Source organism: Anolis carolinensis, chromosome 5, assembly GCF_035594765.1.
Source record: "Anolis carolinensis isolate JA03-04 chromosome 5, rAnoCar3.1.pri, whole genome shotgun sequence".
In the NCBI taxonomy this organism is placed as follows: Eukaryota; Metazoa; Chordata; class Lepidosauria; order Squamata; family Dactyloidae; genus Anolis; species Anolis carolinensis.
The window spans coordinates 197206277-197224456 of NC_085845.1; the positions used below are offsets into that span (position 1 = coordinate 197206277).

At 43.3% G+C, this 18180-nt stretch overlaps 1 protein-coding gene across 2 annotated transcripts in view; it reads left to right on the forward strand.

The window, feature by feature from the left end:
- Positions 1-404: 404 nt before the first annotated feature.
- Positions 405-18180, forward strand: part of prkcq (protein kinase C theta) — a 35566-nt gene continuing 17790 nt past the window's right edge. The window contains exons 1-4 of one of the 2 annotated variants that reach the window (XM_062983298.1): positions 405-644; positions 7204-7329; positions 16210-16409; positions 17639-17699. In XM_062983298.1, coding sequence (XP_062839368.1) covers positions 7212-7329; positions 16210-16409; positions 17639-17699 — 379 coding nt within the window. In that variant the 5' untranslated portion in view covers positions 405-644; positions 7204-7211. Of the gene's footprint in view, positions 645-6572; positions 7330-16209; positions 16410-17638; positions 17700-18180 lie in introns of those variants that run through there. The other variant, XM_062983297.1, reaches the window with a different exon arrangement.

Sequence of the window (18180 nt, forward strand, 5' to 3'; positions counted from 1 at the left end):
GTGAATCAGAAAGTGGGGAGAACATGGAGGAGAATGATAGATATGGCTCCTTATTTCTAATGTAAGTCTGCATGTACTTGTCAACAAGATGAATTTCACAGACTTTTCTTAGGCAAGGAATCCTCAGAGGTGGTTCTGACACTTCCTTCCAAGGTGCTTTTCCTCTGAAACATTCCCTGGTCTTCCTTGGCAGCCTCCCATCCGTGTACTAACCAGTAATGACCTTCCATATCTTCCAGGATCAGATGTGATTTGATGCCTCCAGGATACTTGTGTAGACTTTTTAAGACAAAAGTCTCTGCATAATAGCCGGTGTGTGCGTGCACATCATCCAGCAGCCTCAAACATGTCACGAGAAGGAAGTCTAGAGCTCGGTGGCTGTGGTTTAGGGAGAGGCGCATGGTTCTTTTCTGCAACCTCCAGAGAAGGAAGCCCTTGGCAGCTGGGACAGGGCTGTGTGTCTCCTCTGAAGCTGTGGCAGCCGTGGAGGAGGCGATGGCGGGTGGGTGAGTGGGTGGCTGAGTGAGAGCAGCAGCTGCATCCCCAGACACAGCGACCGACCGAGGCGGGCTCCTTGAGAAAGACTCCGGCTGAACTGCGGCAAAGGCAAGAAACAGGGCAGGAGGCCTCAGCCTGGAGAGCAGGTAAGGAGGCACCTTGGGGGCAAATGGGGAGCAGTAAGGAGCCAAGCTGACAACCAAAGCATGGCTGAGACAGTGAGGCTGGACAAGGAACCCCTGACCTGTCCAAACCAGTGGCACTTTCTCCCCTGGTTGGAAACGCTTGCCATTTCCCCCTGGTTCTCTACACTTGAGCACAGAAAAGTGGGGAAACTTTTCCAAAAACTCTTTCATTTTTGCTTCAGTTTTGGACCACTTTTTGTAAGTTTTCTTTCACTGGGAGTGTCAATATTTAAATATGATCCTCCGCTGTGGCCTGAACCGTAATCTGATCTGCAGCAAGGAGAAAGTGACAGGAGGTTTCCCTGCATACCGAAGGGAGCACATTTCTTTCTGCAGGTCAAAAGGACACATTAAAGTGGCAGGAACAAAGCGGGCCATTGTTTTTCTTCATCAACTGGCTCCCCAGTTTTGCAATTTATTATTACATTCCCGACTGTTCACTGTTGCTGTGCTATACCCTCCATCTGTCCCAATTTGGTCAAGACAGCTTCAGTTAATCATCTGCCATCCCACTTTTGAAAAGTCCCAGTTGCTCTCCTCTACTCCCACTTTCCCTTTCTTATCCTCAGCCTTCTTCAATTGTCACAAACTGAATTAAAAATGTAAAAGGACTTTGCCTTTGATTAACCTGGCAGAAGACAAAATTTTGCAAATTGCTGCAAACTCTCCTAGCTTTTTGCATGTGAAATATTCGCAGATATGCTATTTTCACATAGCATAGAGCTCTGTTGGTTCTGTTTTTGAAAGGGAGAGGAATCCACTAGATTGGTGTTTTTCCTGATAAGTTGGCAACCCTATTCAAAAGTCATAACTTCTGAGACCATAAGCCGTTTTAGAAGGATTTCTTTTATCATGTTGTGCATATTGCCACTTATTGCATTGACTGGTTTGCAACAACCTCTCTGACATGAAGACATGGTCTCTCCATGCCTCACAACCTCTGAGGATGCCTGCCATAGATGTGGGCGAAACGTCAGAAGAGAATACTTCTGGAACATGGCCACACAGCCCGAAAGACATACAACAACCCTGAAACAATTTCCGTTTTCTTTTTTTAGCCAAAGTTTTCCCATAATATGTTAGGCCATTAGGCAAAGTGGAATTTCCACTGCAGGCAGACAATTTTTAGAGCTATAAAAAGGAAAATAAATTGTTAATTATTAAACCTTTTTTTAATTGGCAAGGAGAGGCCTTTGTGATTGTTTTGGCCTCAGGTACCCAAATTGCTCACACAGCTTTGAGTACAATGCATCTTAATTGGAGGAAGCAGGTAAACATTTTCTACTTCATCTCTTTTTCATGCCTCAGACCTACCTTTGGTCAGAGGAATAGTTAAATTCCACTAATTTCTCAGGATAGTTAAATGATTTTTGAAGTGTGTTTATCTCCAAAAGCTGTACTTTAAGGAAGATTTAAATTGAACATCCCTTATCAAAAGCGCTTGGGACTGGAAGTGTTCCATATTTCAGATTTTCTTTGTATTTTGTGCATACGTAAAGCAATATCTTAGAGATCTGGAATTTCAAAATCCAAAATTGTCCACATGGATGGTTGAAATTCTGACACCTTTGATTTCTGATTATTCAATGTATACAAACTTTATTTCATGCACAAAATTATTTCAAATATAGTGCATAAAATTGCCTTCAGTCTATATCAGTGGTTTTCAACCTGTGGGTTTCCAGGTGTTTTGGCCTACAACTCCCAGAAATCCCAGCCAGTTTACTAGCTGTTAGAATTTCTGGGAGCTGAAGGCCAAAACATCTGGGGACTCACAGGTTGAGAACCACTGGTCTGTATGTATAAGGTGTATATAACTGGAAGCTCTAAACCATAGCTTACTTTTTTGTTGATGTTTATTCATTCAGTCGCTTCCAACTCTTCGTGACCTAATGGATGAGCCCACACCAGAGCTCCCTATATCTTGTCCTTAGTCGGCCCCTCTTCCTTTTTCCTTCAACTTTCCCTAGCATCATTCTCTTCTCCAAGCTTTCCTATCTTCACATAATGTGGCCAAAGTACTTCATCTTTACCTCTAACAGCCTTCCCTCCAGTGAGCAGCCAGGCATTATTTCCTGGAGGATGGACTGGTTGGGTCTTCTTGCGGCCCAAGGCACTCTCAGCATTTTCTTCCAACACCACAGTTCAAAAGCGTCTCTCTTCCTTCGCTCAGCCTTCCTTATGGTCCAACTTTCGAATCCATAGGTTACTATGGGGAATACCATTGCTTTAACTATGCGGACCTTCATTGCCAGTGTGATGTCTCTACTCTTCACTATTTTATTGAGGTTGGTCATTACTCTCCTCCCAAGAAGTAAATGTCTTCTGATTTCCTGGCTGCAGTCTGCATCTGCAGTGATCTTCACACCTAGAAATATAAAGTCTGTCACTGCCTCCACGTTTTCTCCCTCTATTTGCCAGTTATCAATCTCTCTGGTTGCCATAATCTTTGTTTTCTTGATGTTTAACTGCAGCACGGCTTTTGCACTTTCGTCTTTCACCTTGGTGATAAGGCTCCTCAGCTCTTCCTCGCTTTCAACCATCAAAGTGGTATCATCTGCATATCTAAGGTTGTTAATGTTTCTTCCAGCAGTTTTAACTCCAGCCTTGGATTCATCAAGCCCCGCACATTACATGATGTGTTCTGCGTACAAGTTGAATAGGTAGTGTGAGAGGATACAGCCCCGCCACACTCCTTTTCCAATCTTGAACCAGTCTGTTGTTCCATGGTCTGTTCTTACTGTGGCTACTTAGTCGTTATACAGATTTCTCAGGAGACAGACAAGGTGACTTGGTCTCCCCATACCACCAAGAACATGCCAGAATTTATTATGATCCACACAGTCAAAGGCTTTAGAATAGTAATAAAACACAAATAGATATTTTTTTTCTGAAACTCCCTGGCTTTCTCCATTATCCATCAGATATTGGCAATTTGGTCTCTCGTTCCTCTGCCTTTTCTAAACCCAGCTTGGACATCTGGCAACTCTCACTCCATGTCTTGCTGGAGTCTGCCTTGCAGGATCTTAAGCATTACCTTACTGGCATGGGAGATAAGTGCCACTGTACAAAAGTTTGAGCACTTTTTAGCGTTTCTCTTTTTTTGGTAAAAGTAAGTTTACTTTTACTTGCACATAAATCCAGCAATGTTTAAGAGCATGACAAGAAATAATAAGCTGAAGTTACAAGAAGGGAAGTTCTCAATTGAACTTTTGGAGAAACAGAGGCTTGTCTGTTGAGCCAATTATACTGAGGAATGACTGGATCTCCTTTATCAAAGTTCTTCTAGACCAGTAGTTCTCAGCCTGTGGGTCCCCGGGTGTTTTGGCCTACAACTCTCAGAAATCCCAGCAAGGTTACCAGCTGTTAGGATTTCTGAAAGTTGAAGCCCAAAACATCTGGAGATCCACAAATTGAGAACCACTGGTCTAGACATTCAGAGAAGAGATCTTCTCCCTTTAGGCTTGAATCTATATAAGTAAAACAATACATCCTGATCTTGATCCCAGACTGCTTCTACACTGTAAATCAATCCAACTTGACCCTATGGCTCAATGCTGTGGGATCCTGGGAGCTATAGTTTAGTGAGGCACCAGATGTCTTTGTTAGCAAAGCCTAAAGGTCTTTTAAAGCTACAACTCCTGTGGTTCCCTCGCATTGCACTTAGCAGTAAGTTGGGAAATTGCCCTTCCCAGTAGGCACTGCAAAAGTAAACTGCTGCAGCCTCTCCAGACTTGTAAGTTCTTCTCATTGACAACTTTTAACTTCATTGCCAAAGAGAATGCCTCACCAAAATACAACTCCTAGTATTCCACAACCTTGAGCCAGGGCAGTTAAATTGGACTTAAACTGCTTTAATTATGCAGAGTAGATGCACCCTAGGTGCTACTCTCATTGGGGTTTCGTCTGCAGAGATGTACATCACACTGTACTGTTTTCAGTACCTCCAAACTATTCAATTTCCCTAGGATTCAATATGGCTTTCCATTTAGCATTCTGGTCTTGGTTTATTGTATCAACTGCACAGCTTTTTGGAGATGGGTTTTCACCTTGTATAGCTGGGACCATGATGAAGAAGCAGGATTGTGGTGCTATCACAAATCTCCTCGCCCTTCATATTTCACAAACAAAAAGGTATCAAAATTCACACTCTGGTTTTGGCATTTCTTCTTGTTTCATTGAAACAGTTCAATTTCCTGAAACATCACACACGGGCGGGCGAGCTTCCTGCCCCAACCACAGGCGTATTTGTACTCACTTCGCTGTTGTGTTCACAACTATCGGCACAGGCAGATGCCGCTGGTGGGTTGAAGGGGAAGAGGTGCCTCTCATCCTCAAAGTCCCGCTAAAGGGGCTGGATTGCCAACGAAACCATCCCACATCAGTATGATCATAATGGCAAATGTTATTAATGAGGAAAAACAAATTAGCTAGAAGACGTTGAAGTGGCTTACTTTTGCCTGAGCCTACTGGGAAGGGTGGGTTTATTTTTTAGTACATTTGGTTATGCACTGATTTGATTAATATGGTCTCTGTAGGAATCTCTTTGTGCAATTCTATATGCAACACCTGCTGGATGTTTCAAGTTGCATTATATGACGTTGTCGATCCAGCACCAAAAACCCGAAGGAATGTGAAATCCTGAAGCTCAAGAAAGGATTTAGGGAGGGGTTTTTTGCTCCGCATTCCCATAATCCCCAACTCCGCACGGTTGGGCGATTCTGGTTTTTGGTAGTAGTCCGAAAGGATAACTTTCCCCAAACTTTGTTCTGTCTTGACAAGGAAGCAGCCCATGAAACAGGCTTTAGTTTCACTTTCCAAGCAGAGAGGTCTGAGCAGTGATCTGCCTTGTATTTTTAAGAGAGGGTTTCTGTAAGTGAAACCTAGCCAATGAGTCACAGGCCATTTCGGGAGAGTTGAGGCGAACAGCACCAAATGCTAATGGGGCAATGTGAGATTCCTCCTGTGCAACCGGACACTTTTCATCCCGGCGGAGGCTGTTTTGTAATTAGAGGACAGACAGTTTGCTTTCTGGATGGATAGCACTTGCAGGTGGAAACTGCTGGCAGGAGCAGCCTTTAAGTTCTAGAAGAAGAGGTGACGTGGAAATGTTAGTAGCCTGTCTGACAGTTCGAATCTGCAATACAGGGTGAGCTCCTGTCTGTCAGCTCTAGCTTGCAGGGACATGAGAGAAGCCTCCCAGTAAGGTGATAACACATTCTCTGTAGATGGACAATTCTCTCACATTAGAAGCAACTTGCAATATATTCTTAAGTCGCTTCTGACATGATACCAATTATAATATAACTTATTTATTTATTTCATGTCAAAAAGCATTGCATAATAAATAAGTTTAAATAATATTACTGTAACAATTTGGCAATAAACACCCCACACCCCGTAACTGTTCAATTACAATAATAATTGAATGTCAAAATGTAACAATTGTGTTAAATTTATTAACCAAAATAATCAGTCTTAAAGTTTCACAATGTATGTTATATTATTGTATTTTCATCAGCAAGAGGAACCCTGCTTTTCTGCCTCCCTATTTGTAGACAGAGATTATCTTTGGCTCATTAGAGGGACTTGGGTCTCCCTTAGCCTCCTTTGGTCCTGCTCTGGGAGAAAGGCATCATATAAATCCAATAAGGAAATGATGAATGAACTCATGTCCAAAATAAATAAGTGAAAAGTTGGTCATGCTGCTTTAAAAGGGTTTCACTTCTGATCTTGCTCCTCTCATTCATTTCGTAGTTGGTTGGATAAAAACGTTGCAAGTGTTTAAGGTGCTGTCGTGCTCTGCTCTTTTCTGTTGCACCGAACGGACCTGCCTCTGTAGAAATCATTTCAGTGGCTTCAAAGGATTAAAAGGCTGGCTGTTCTTTTGTTACTGTGCCATCTTATTTTCTGCTAGAGAGGGGCGATTTCCCAAAGGCTCTGTCGGCTTCATTTCCCTCCTGTATATAAATAGCGCATTTAACACTTGACAGCACCATGTTGAACCACGCAGTCTACCAAGCAGTCACTTTGCAGTGTCATTTGGCAAAAGGCAAGGGATGTGTCTGTTTCCCTGGCAATGGCCAGCGGCAACTTGTGACTTTGCATTAACCCCTGCAAGGGTCAATGAGCACACTCTCTCTTTTTTTCTCTTCAGCATCCAATATCAATTCAGAGCTTTTTTTAGAGCTATTTCTGCTCAGGATTTTATTTTTATTTTTTTTGCATGGACAAAGTCAATTGGCTGTTATTCCTGGCCATTGCCTGGTGACCAACACTGGAGCCTCCGGCGATGCAGCTGAGCAGACAAGGGATCGAGCGGCGGTCTTGTGTTATGCCTGGTTGCGTGGCAAACTTTTGCTAACTCAGCCGGTTGGGGATCAGAGAAAGGGAAGTGCTGTTGGGATGGATAAGGGGCATTTGGATTAAATGCCTCGGCTTGGCATGAGCGATAAAGTCAACAAGGCAAAGGCAGCTTTGAAAATCTATCCCATCCATGTCTGCTTTCTGGCCCACGCAGTGCCCACCATGTCGCCCTTTCTCCGGATCGGCCTCTCCAACTTTGACAGCGGACCCTACCTGCCTTCCCAAGGAGATGTGGTTGATCCGTATTGCGCCGTCATGGTCAAAGAAGCCACCGAGGGTGGTAAGTATATGTGGTTGTATTCAAGCAAGGCTGGGCATTGTGTGGGCTTTTCCATCAGATGTAACCCAATGTATGCATCCAAAGTTGTTGTCGATAACTATGATCCAGTTGAATTCAATTTATGGTGGCCCTATGAATGAGGGATCTTAATGCAACCTTATGAACAAGAGTGGAGTCCCGGTGGCGAAGTGCGTTAAAGCGCTGAGCTGCTAAACTTGCAGATTGAAAGGTCCCAAGTTCAAACCCTGGGAGCGGCTTGAGCACCCACTGTTAGCTCCAGCTCCTGCCAACCCAGCAGTTCGAAAACATGCAAATGTGAGTAGATCAATAGGTACCGCTCCAGCGGGAAGGTAACGGCGCTCCATGCAGTCATGCGGGCCACATGACCTTGGAGGTGTCTACAGACAATGCCGGCTCTTCGGCTTAGAAATGGAGATGAGCAACAACTCCCAGAGTCAGACATGACTAGACTTAACGTCAGGGGAAACCTTTACCTTTTACTATGAACAAGAGTAACTCCAACCTCAACAGTCTTGCTTAGATCATGCAAACTCAAGGTGGTAGCTTCCCTGATTGAAGACTTTATTGCACAGAGGAAACAAACTGGCATAGAAGCAGGAGTGTGATTTTTGGGATAATACTATGTGATATCCATTGCTGGTCTATCACCTGCCCACAACAAAGCCATTCCCTACTATTAATTGGGCCAATTGTGGTATAGGGTGGCAACCTGTGCTCAATGGAGTTACACTCCCACTGAAGACTCGGGTCCACAGTTTGGGGTCCTCCTGGACTTGGAACTGACACTTGAAGCTCAGGTGTCGGCAGTGGCCAGGAGGGCTTTCGCACAATTAAAGCTTGTGAACCGACTGCGCCCGTACCTGGAAAAACCTGATCTGGTGACAGTGGTCCATGCCTTGGTTACATCTCGGATGGATTAATGGGGCTGCCTATGAAGATGGTTCGGAAGCTGCAATTAATGCAAAGAGCAGCAACCAGATTTCTAATGAAAACTGACTACAGGGAGCACACCACTCCCTTGTTAAAGCAACTCCACTGGCTGCCTGTGTGTTTCTGGGCCCAATTCAACTTGTAGGTTATGACATATAAAGCCCTTTACGGTTCAGGTCCAACCTATTTTCGTGACCATGTCTCTCCCTATGTACCCATTCGGGACTTAAGGTCCTCCGGGAAGGCCCTTCTCATGATCCTACCACCCTCACAAGAGCGGCTGTGGGAACGTGAGAAAGGGCCTTCTTGGTAGTGGCGCCCAGGCTCTGAAATGCCCTTCTCAAAGACATCAGACAGGCCCCCTCTCTAGACACTTTACGGAAGGAACTGAAAACATGGACATGGAAGGAGGCATTCATAGAATCGTAGAGTAGGAAGAGACCTCACGGGCCATCCAGCCCAACCCCTTGCCAAGAAGTAGGAAAATCACATTCAAAGCACCCGTGACAGATGGCCATCCAGCCTCTGCTTAAACGCCTCCAAAGAATGAGCCTCCACCACACTCTGGGGCAGAGAGTTCCACTGCTGAACAGCCGCACAGTGAGGAAGTTCTTCCTAATGTTCAGGTGGAATCTCCTTCCCTGTCGTTTAAAGCCATTAATTCCACATCCTAGTCTCCAGGGCAGCAGAAAACAAGCTTGCTCCCTCCTTCCTATGACTTCCCCTCACATATTTATACATGGCTATCATGTCTCCTCTCAGCCTTCTCTTCTGCAGGCTAAACATGCCCAGCTTTTTAAGCCGCTCCTCATAGGGCTTGTTCTCCAGACCCTTGATCATTTTAGTCACCCTCCTCTGGACACTTTCCAGTTTGTCAACATCTCCCTTCAATTGTGGTGCCCAAAATTGGACACAGTATTCCAAGTGTGGTCTGACCAAGGTAGAATAGAGAGGGAGCATGACTTCCTTGGATCTAGGCACTAGACTCCTATTTATGCAGGCCAAAATCCTATTGGCCTTTTTTTGCCGCCACATCACATTGTAGGCTCATGTTTAACTTGTTGTCCATGAGGACTCCAAGATCTTTTTCACACGTACTGCTGTCAAGCCAAGCATCCCCCATTCTGTATCTTTGCATTTCATTTTTTCTGCCTATGTGGAATATCTTGCAAGTGGAGTATCTTCAGTAATTATTAATTATAACGTATTATGATGGTGGGCTTTTATAGTTGTATCAACACCAACTGGTTTGAACTGATTCTGCCCTGGTGCACAATGCCTTTTAAATCCTGTCAGTTTTAATCTGTGTATTGTATTATAATATTATTAGCTAGTTGTGATGTTTTGTTACGTATTATAAATTATGTTTTTTTTTTCATTCTGCTTGGTTTATATTTAATTGTTGTAAGCCACCTGAGTCCTTTTGGAGAGGGATAAAGTTCCATTCTATTCTATTGATGGGAAAATTCATCAATAGCCAAGGATTGTGCTATGTTATCTCACAAATGGTATGTGATAGCAGCATCATTCTTGTTTTGTTTTCTGGATTCCACCTCCCTCTTTTCCAGTGGCCTTTTACCTTTCCAATCATTATTGTCTTGTCTATGACAACCTCAGTTCAGTCATCTTGGCTCCATGGAATTGCTCAGGCTTGGTTTGCTCAAGGGTCCATTTTTAGCAGCTAACTGTCTCTGCAGAACTCTACTCCAGCAACGCATTTCACATGAGTTGATTTAAAGTGCAAGAGAGTAATTACTTTGGCAAGAATGAATAGTTTCCCTCTGTAAATGCATTAGGTTGATTCAACTATGGAAACCCTGGAACATGTCGTGCTTCGGTGCTGTTTTAAATAATAGACCAAGACGGAAATTTATAGCGATGCTGCTGATGGACAAAATTGACGGAAATTTATAGCGATGCTGCTGATGGACAAAATTGACACTCGTATAGCGTCTTACTTGGTTTGACCAATTTTCTAATGGCAATGCAGTCAATGAAAAAAGGAATGGGCCAGGTGCCATAAGTTCAATGGCCAAAATGAATCAGAAAGTGGGGAGAACAGGGTGAGGGATAATAAATATGGGTCCTTAGGTCTAATGTATGGAGGAGGGATGTATCTTTGAATCACCTCTCAACACCTCGAATTTCATAGGGTCTTCTTAGGCAAGGAATGCTTAGAGGTGGTTTTGTCAGCTTCTTCCTCGGAAATCTCACCTATTTATTGGTGTTTTCCCATTCAAGTTCTAATAGGAGCTGACCCTAGTTCGTTTCCAAGATCAGACAGGATCTGTCACCTTTAAAGTACCCTGTTTCCCCCAAAATAAGACAGGGTTTTATATTAATTTCTGCTCCAAAAGATGTGTTAGGGCTTGTTTTCAGGGGAAGTCCATTTTTCCAAACTTGACTTTTTAAATGAACTATATCTAGGGCTTATTTTTGAAATAGGGCTCATATTTCGAGCATCCTCAGAAATGCTGAACAATCATGATAGGTTTTATTTTCGAGGTAGGTCTTATTTTGGGGGAAACAGGGTATTTGGGCTCCCAAATTGATTATAGGCTGGACTATTATTCTCAAAGCACCAGATCCTATCTCATCATGGAAGCAAAGCCATGTCAGCCCTGCTTAGTATTTGGATGAGAGACCACCAAGTTCTCTTGAATATATAGGTAACATTTCAGAGGAAGGTCTGGCAAAGCCACCTTTGAGTATTCCTTGCCTGAGATAAATTATAAAATTCATGGAGTTTAATGAATGCTGAAAATAAGCCCTGTTAAGTCAGAAAAACACTGACTTGAGCAGAGGAAGGTCAGATAACTTAATATATTTCTTCTCTCTTCTTGCTGACACAGACCTCTCATATAGTCTTGCTGGGCAAAGGGCCACAAAATCTAAACGTCTTCAGAGAATCATGTTGCTTTTGTGAGAGAACAAATGATCTCAATGAAATACCTTCAGAAGAAGCTATTCCTTAGCTCTATATATGCATTCAGCCTATATAAAGCTAACAAAATGCAAGCATGATGTAGTGATTTGTGTTGCGTTGGGACTCTGGAGAGTAGGGTTTGAATTCCCTCTTGGCCACTGTGTGATCTTGGGAAAGTCACACACTCTCAGCCTCATAAGAAGACAAAGGCAAACCCTCTCTAAAGAAAACTTGGCATGAAAACCCAATGATAGATTCACTTTAGGGATGCTATAAGTCAGGAGTGACTTGAGGGCATACAAGAATAACAGCTTCAGCGCAGAAGCCCAAGACCATGCCATCCTCCTTCTTCTGGTCCTTAGCTCTCCATCTCACCCCTGAAGGCATGGCCAAAACAATGGTCCCAGCCACAGTGGGGAGAGGAGAGGAGAGTGGGGAGGAGGAAGAGCCAGGACTCTCAAAGGGCATCTAGTCCAACCCCTTCAACAAGGCAGGAAGACACTATAAAAGCCCTCTCAATAGACAGCCTTCCAACCTCAATGCAAAAGCTACCAGAGAAGGAGATTCCACTGAATTCTCAGACAGTCTATACTTTACTATGGTTCAAATAGACCTCCAAAGGGCATCTAGTCCACCCCCCTTCAGCCAGGCAGGAACACACAATCAAAGCACTTCTGGATGGCCATCCAGCCTCTGTTTGAAAACCTCCAGAGAGGTTTAATCACTACAGTAGTAGAATGCTGGTGTTGTTCAAGTGTAGGTACTGTTATAACTTTTATAATTTGCAACAATTTGTCTATTGAGTTGCAGTAAAATGGATAAGTTCTAATTAAGAAAAGAAAATCTGTTGATATTGATGTTTCTGATGCAGCCCAGAAATCCTAACAGCTGGTAAACTGGCTGGGACTTCTGGGAGTTGTAGTCCAAAACACCTGGGACTCATAGGTTGAGAACCACTGCTCTAGAGGAAACTAGACAAAAATCAGTTCTAATATATAAGAAGTACGAAGGAAAAAATGTAAACCTTATTTCTACAGTAACGACTATATGAATATATATATATATATATACACACACACACACACACACACACACACACACACTAGCTGTGCCCAGCCACGCGTTGCTGTGGCATTTTCTGGTGGTGTTGGTGAAAAATTGTTGAGGTAGTGGTGGTATTGAATGTCTTTATGTTTAGTATGCACACTGAAGTGGATTATATGGCAGTGTGGAGTCAAGATAATCCAGTTCAAAGCAGATAATATAAGATTCTAAATGGGTTATATAGCTATTTGGAAGGGCCTTGAGTCTACATTGCCATATAATCCATTTAAAATCTGATAATCTGTGGAAGAGGCCTAAGTGAGGCCTAACTGTGCCTGTCCCCAGGGCTGAGTAGGTTGCTAGGAGACCAAGTGGGCGGAGCTTAGCCTTCTAACTGGCAGCAATTGGATAAAAACTATTATTCCTCTCCCTGTAATTAGGACTTTATTTTTCTTTTCTTTTTGTTGTATCAACCTAGAGCCGTGAATGATGGGCTGTGTTGTCAAATTTCGAGGTTGGGGGGCCTGTAGTTTTGTTGTTTTGTCCGCTGCCCTGATGCCATCACTCTTATATATATATATAGATATAAATATAGATATATTGCTTGTAAGGGGTTATGAAAAGATGCATGTCTAAAAAGCATGTCACCAACATGAAAAGCTTGCAAAGTTCTGCTGTAAGATCATTTCAGATGTAGTTGTGTTTGCCATACTCATTCATCAAGCACCCCATGGAATTCAAGAGAGTGGTTAAAGGTTTTCTGGGCAGCTCTGCAGCACACTGTTATATTTCATCCTTCGCAGTGTGTTTGGGAGGAAGGACTGGTCTTAAACTGCAGTGCAGATGGTGCTAATGTTTTATTAAAGCTGCTGCTCACCTTACATCCCTGTCTAGAACAGGAGCTGGCGGGTATGCGCTGCTCTTGCCGTTGCTTCAAAGGAAAGGTTTCTGATTGCGAATGACCCCAGTAGAGAAGAAAAAGCTCTTTCAAGGCTGTTTGTGTCCAAACAAGTCACCTGAATCCTTATGCCTTTTGAATACTGCCACCTTGGCAACACCTGCATGCTGGCACCGTCAAGGTGTGCTTGCACCCCGCAGGTTGTCCCTTTCCTGCCAGGGAGCAAAAGCTGCTTTCCATAAACCAGCTTCAAGAGCAGGATTACCACAACATGCTCTGCAGGGAACTGCCTTTGAAGACTGGCCAGAAGCAGTTTAATTAGTTTAATACGCTGCTGGTTGAATAGACACAGTGGCCATAAAGAGGGACGATATTGCACCACACATATTGGGAGCCAATTTTTTGGTTGCTCGTTCAAATCTGAATTCAATCCAAAGTGCTGGTGCTCACCTTTTAAAGTCGTCTTTCATTTAAAGGTACCTAGTTAGAAGCTCTGGCTGGTAGAATGTGTCAAGCTGTGAATCTTTTTGTTGTTATTTTTGTTAAGATCTCTTTCCTTGTAGTTGGAATGCATTGCTCCCTGGAGCAACCAAGGAGGTGGGGAGCTTGGTCCATCTCTATCTATCTATCTATCTATCTATCTATCTATCTATCTATCTACCTACCTACCTTCCTACCTATCTATGCACATGTATGTGGTGGAGGTGTCCACTTACACAGACAGTCTCCCACCTCCACGAACAGCTACAACCCACAGTGCTGAGGAGCCACCAACAGCCCTCCCTTCAATGACATGACATTTCAGGTTATAGTGAGCACCATGAGCATGTAGCCCGAACCCTGCCAATGTCCTCCCCAAACACCATGGCCCACCACCCAAGGAATGCTTTCATTTGGGGATCATTTCATCCTAGATTTTACGTATTTCCTCTGCCACAGGCAGGCATCCCAGTGTTCTTTTCTCTCTCCATTGGTGCGGAATTTGCATGACCCCGCCCACTGCCTCTCCCTTAACCTTTTCCTACCCTTTTCCACTCTGCATAACAGACAGAGCAACTAAACATACTGGAGGACAGGCCTGTAGCCAGGGGGAGGGGGAGGTTTAGGGGTTCAACCCCCCCCCCCGAAATTTTTCAGATTAAAAAAAACCTGGTTTACTCATGAATTTTAACTGGTTAACCAAATCCCCATGCTAAGTCTATGAGATGCAAAAAATTAAGAGTCCCTCCAGGCACTATCTCAAGCAGATATTGATAGGCCTGTAGATGCAACCCCCCCCCCATTTTCAAAACCCCTCCGGAAAAATTTTCTGGCTACGGCCCTGCTGGAGGAGTTTGGGGGATTGACCTCAACTGATGGAAGTTGTAGTTCACTCTGCATCAAGTCAGAGCACTGTGATCCCCGCTGACAATGGACCTGGACCACATTTGGTCTCCCATGACCAGCCAAAACTATTGGAGAGGTCTTGGCGGGAATTCATTTTGATTTATAGCTATTGTAGGTACTGGGATTTATAGATCACCTGCAGTCAAAGAGCACTCTGGATCCCACCAATGATGGACCTGGAAATAACTTGACGCACAGAACCCTCATGACCAACCAAAAATACTGGAAGTCTTTGGAGGCATTTATAGGAGTTGTAGTTCACCTAGACCCAGAATGCACTATGAATGCAAACAATGATGGATCTGGACCAAACTTGACATGCATACCCGATATGCCCAAACTTGAATAATGGGTGGTTTTGAGGGGAATTGGCCTGGGCATTTTGGAGTTGTAGGTACTGGGATGTATAGTTCACCTGCAATCAAAGCGCTCTCCGAACCCTACCAACCATAGACCGGGACCAAACTTGGGACAGATAAGTCCCATGACTGACTGAACATATTGCAGGGGTTTGTGGGAATTGACCTTGATATTTGGAGTTGTAGTTCACCCTTATCCACAAAGCACTGAACCCAGCCGACGTAGTATTTGTACCAAATTTGTCACACAGACCCAACATGGCCCACTGTGCACACAGGCTGATTTGGGGTGATTGACCTTGCCATATGGGAGTTGTAGTTCACCATTATCCAGAGAGCCCTGAAACCAGCTGAAAAATGCTGTTTTCAAATGATCCAGGCACCACCGGGTCCCCAAGCTAGTTTGACATATTTTCACATATTAAAACTTTCTCTGGACATATTCCAATTTGTCCACATCCTTCTTGAATTGTGGTGCCGAGAACTGGACACAGTGTTCCAGGTGAGGTTTGACCAAAGTGGAATAGGTCATGACTGGCTTGACGCCTATTAACAACAACAAGGTCATGGCCAGAGCATTGAATCGTGCCCAAAAATAAACTGGCAGGCAATGATGCTGTTTTGAACAGGGGTGAAGCACAGTCCCTGTAACCTGCCTTTGTTAACACTTTGGGTGCAACACCTTACATTCATTCATCCAATAGCTTGGAAAAGCTATTTGCAGGACTTCAATTGCCAGAACTATCTAAAGCGGTGGTTCTCAACCTTTGGGCATCCAGGTGTTTTGGACTTCAACTCTCAGAAATCCCAGCTGTTATGAACAGTGGGAGCTGAAGTCCAAAACACCTGGAGACCCAAAAATTGGAAACCACTGATCTAAGGGAAGAAAACCTCCAGTGTAATTCTATGGTCAATGGAAGTTGACTATTGAATTGCACTGGAGGCCTAAGAAGAACACTTCTCTAAGCATTGCTTAGTCACACAGCGTGATTCTATGGTATTTAAAGCTCTTCATATATAACTACAGTCAATGATATTGCATAATAAGGAGACCTATTGTAGTTCACACCTGTTTGCTATGTTCACATTTCCTTGGAGGTTTTGCTGAACCTTTTCTTTGGATGTCTAAACTGTATTTCTAAATGCCCTTCTGTCTTTAAAGTTACTTAACTGGGGACAGAAGGAAAATTTCATTGTAGAGCACAATTATTTTGAGGGACAATTGCAACACCTCCCCCCCCCCCCCAAAATTAGCTGCTATGTTTGTTGCATCACAAATTCTATATGCTCTATGACAGTGCTTTTTCTGATCCCAGAGAATGGCCAGGTTTATGTCCAGAAGAAGCCCACCATGTACCCGCCTTGGAACAGCACTTTCGATGCCCACATCCGCAAGGGACGGGTCATGCACATCATTGTGAAGGATAAAAGCGCAGAGATGGTCTCAGAAACAACTGTGGAGCTCAATATGGTCGCAGAAAAGTGCAAGAAGAACAACGGGAAAACAGAGATTTGGGTAAGTGCAAGAGTTTTAAAATATTCCCATGGTGCTGATTTTTGACTTGCAAAGTCCCTTGTGGCTTGGAATCCATGGATCTACACTGCAGTATTATATGATCTATTATATGATCAGTGTAGACCCATATACTGTAATACAGTTCAATGCAGTTAAAGTGCATTATATGAGCCTACACTGACCATATAAGGCAGTTCCAAACTATAAGGCAGTTCCAATTCTATGAATGTGTAGATCCAGCCTTAGGGGCCACCTTTTCTTTTACCAATGTACCCAAATTGAGCCTTGGCCAAACTGGGGCCAACATCAAGCTATAAAGGTAAAGGTTAGGTAAAGGTTTTCCCCGACATTACGTCCAGTCGTATCCGACTCTGGGGGTTGGTGCTCATCTCCATTTCTAAGCCGAGGAGCCAGCGTTGTCCGTAGACACCTCCAAGGTCATGTGGCCGGCATGACTGCATAGAGCACCATTACCTTCCTGCTGGAGCGGTACCTATTGATCTACTCACATTTGCATGTTTTCGAACTGCTAGGTTGTCAGAAGCTGGGGCTAACAGAGAGCACTCACTCCGCTCCCCGGATTCGAACCTGAGAATCTTTATTTACATAACTATATACAAATAGAACAAATCAGTCCTTTCTCCATGAGTGCTCTCGCCGAAGCAACTCACACACACACAGAAGACACTCCTCTGCATTCCACAGTCCAAGAAGGATGTCCCGGTCAAAACAAACTTGACCCCATTGGTCCTGTGATACGTCAGTCATAGCAGGTTCTCATTAACTCCATAACTACTGGAATGCCTTGCCAAAAACTAACACATAAGGCATTTCTAATAACCCAGATTGATTTAACATTTCACAATACACAATACCCTGACACTCACTAGATGACCTAATGTGTGTCTACACTGCAGAATTAATGCGGTTTGGCCTTGCTTTTAATAGCCATGGAATCTCAGCTATGGAATCTATGGAATTTAGTAAAATCTCCTAGATCCCAGGTTGAAATCCCACAGGCATGTTGCATGCCCTTTGGCCATGTTATCCAGAATGGCATTTTGGGCAATGAATAAAGAATGTTGTGAATAGTCCCCTTTGAATGGTTGACATTGAGCTATGCATTCCAGTTTTGATTTTTGTGGGAACTTGCCATTAAATTCTTTCATGAAATGGTCAGTATCGTATTGCATTGCAATTCTTTCCTTCTTTTCTCTTCTGTTTTTCAGCTAGAACTGAAGCCGCAAGGCAGAATGCTAATGAATGCAAAATACTTTCTGGAAACCACAGGCAAGTGGAAATATTCCAGTTTTATCTCTCTTGGTTTTTGCATTTATTCCTCAATTGATTTTGCCAATAGAGGAGAGAAACTCATACCTTCTTTTCAGCAAACTATGAAGCCAAGAAGCTGAAGTGACAAATTTTGATTGTGGAATAGGCGTATACATATATTCATAAATGTTTTTGAAATACATTTCCTTGAATCTTAACACCTATACATTTCACTTGCCTGTCAAGCAGTGGGGTCTTCTAAATGATGAGTGATGGATGGTTATCTTTCCAACATTGGAACCTTTTATTCATTTGTTTATTTACTTTATTTTTATATAAATTGTTTACTTTCATGTATACTTTGAAGACACCTTTTGACTCATGGCAATCCCATAAATTTTTCATGGGGTTGTATTGAGCAAGGGATATTCAGAGGTATGTCTTTCATGAATATTTGAACCACTTTCACTGATGACATCAGATAGTTTTTCATATTCAT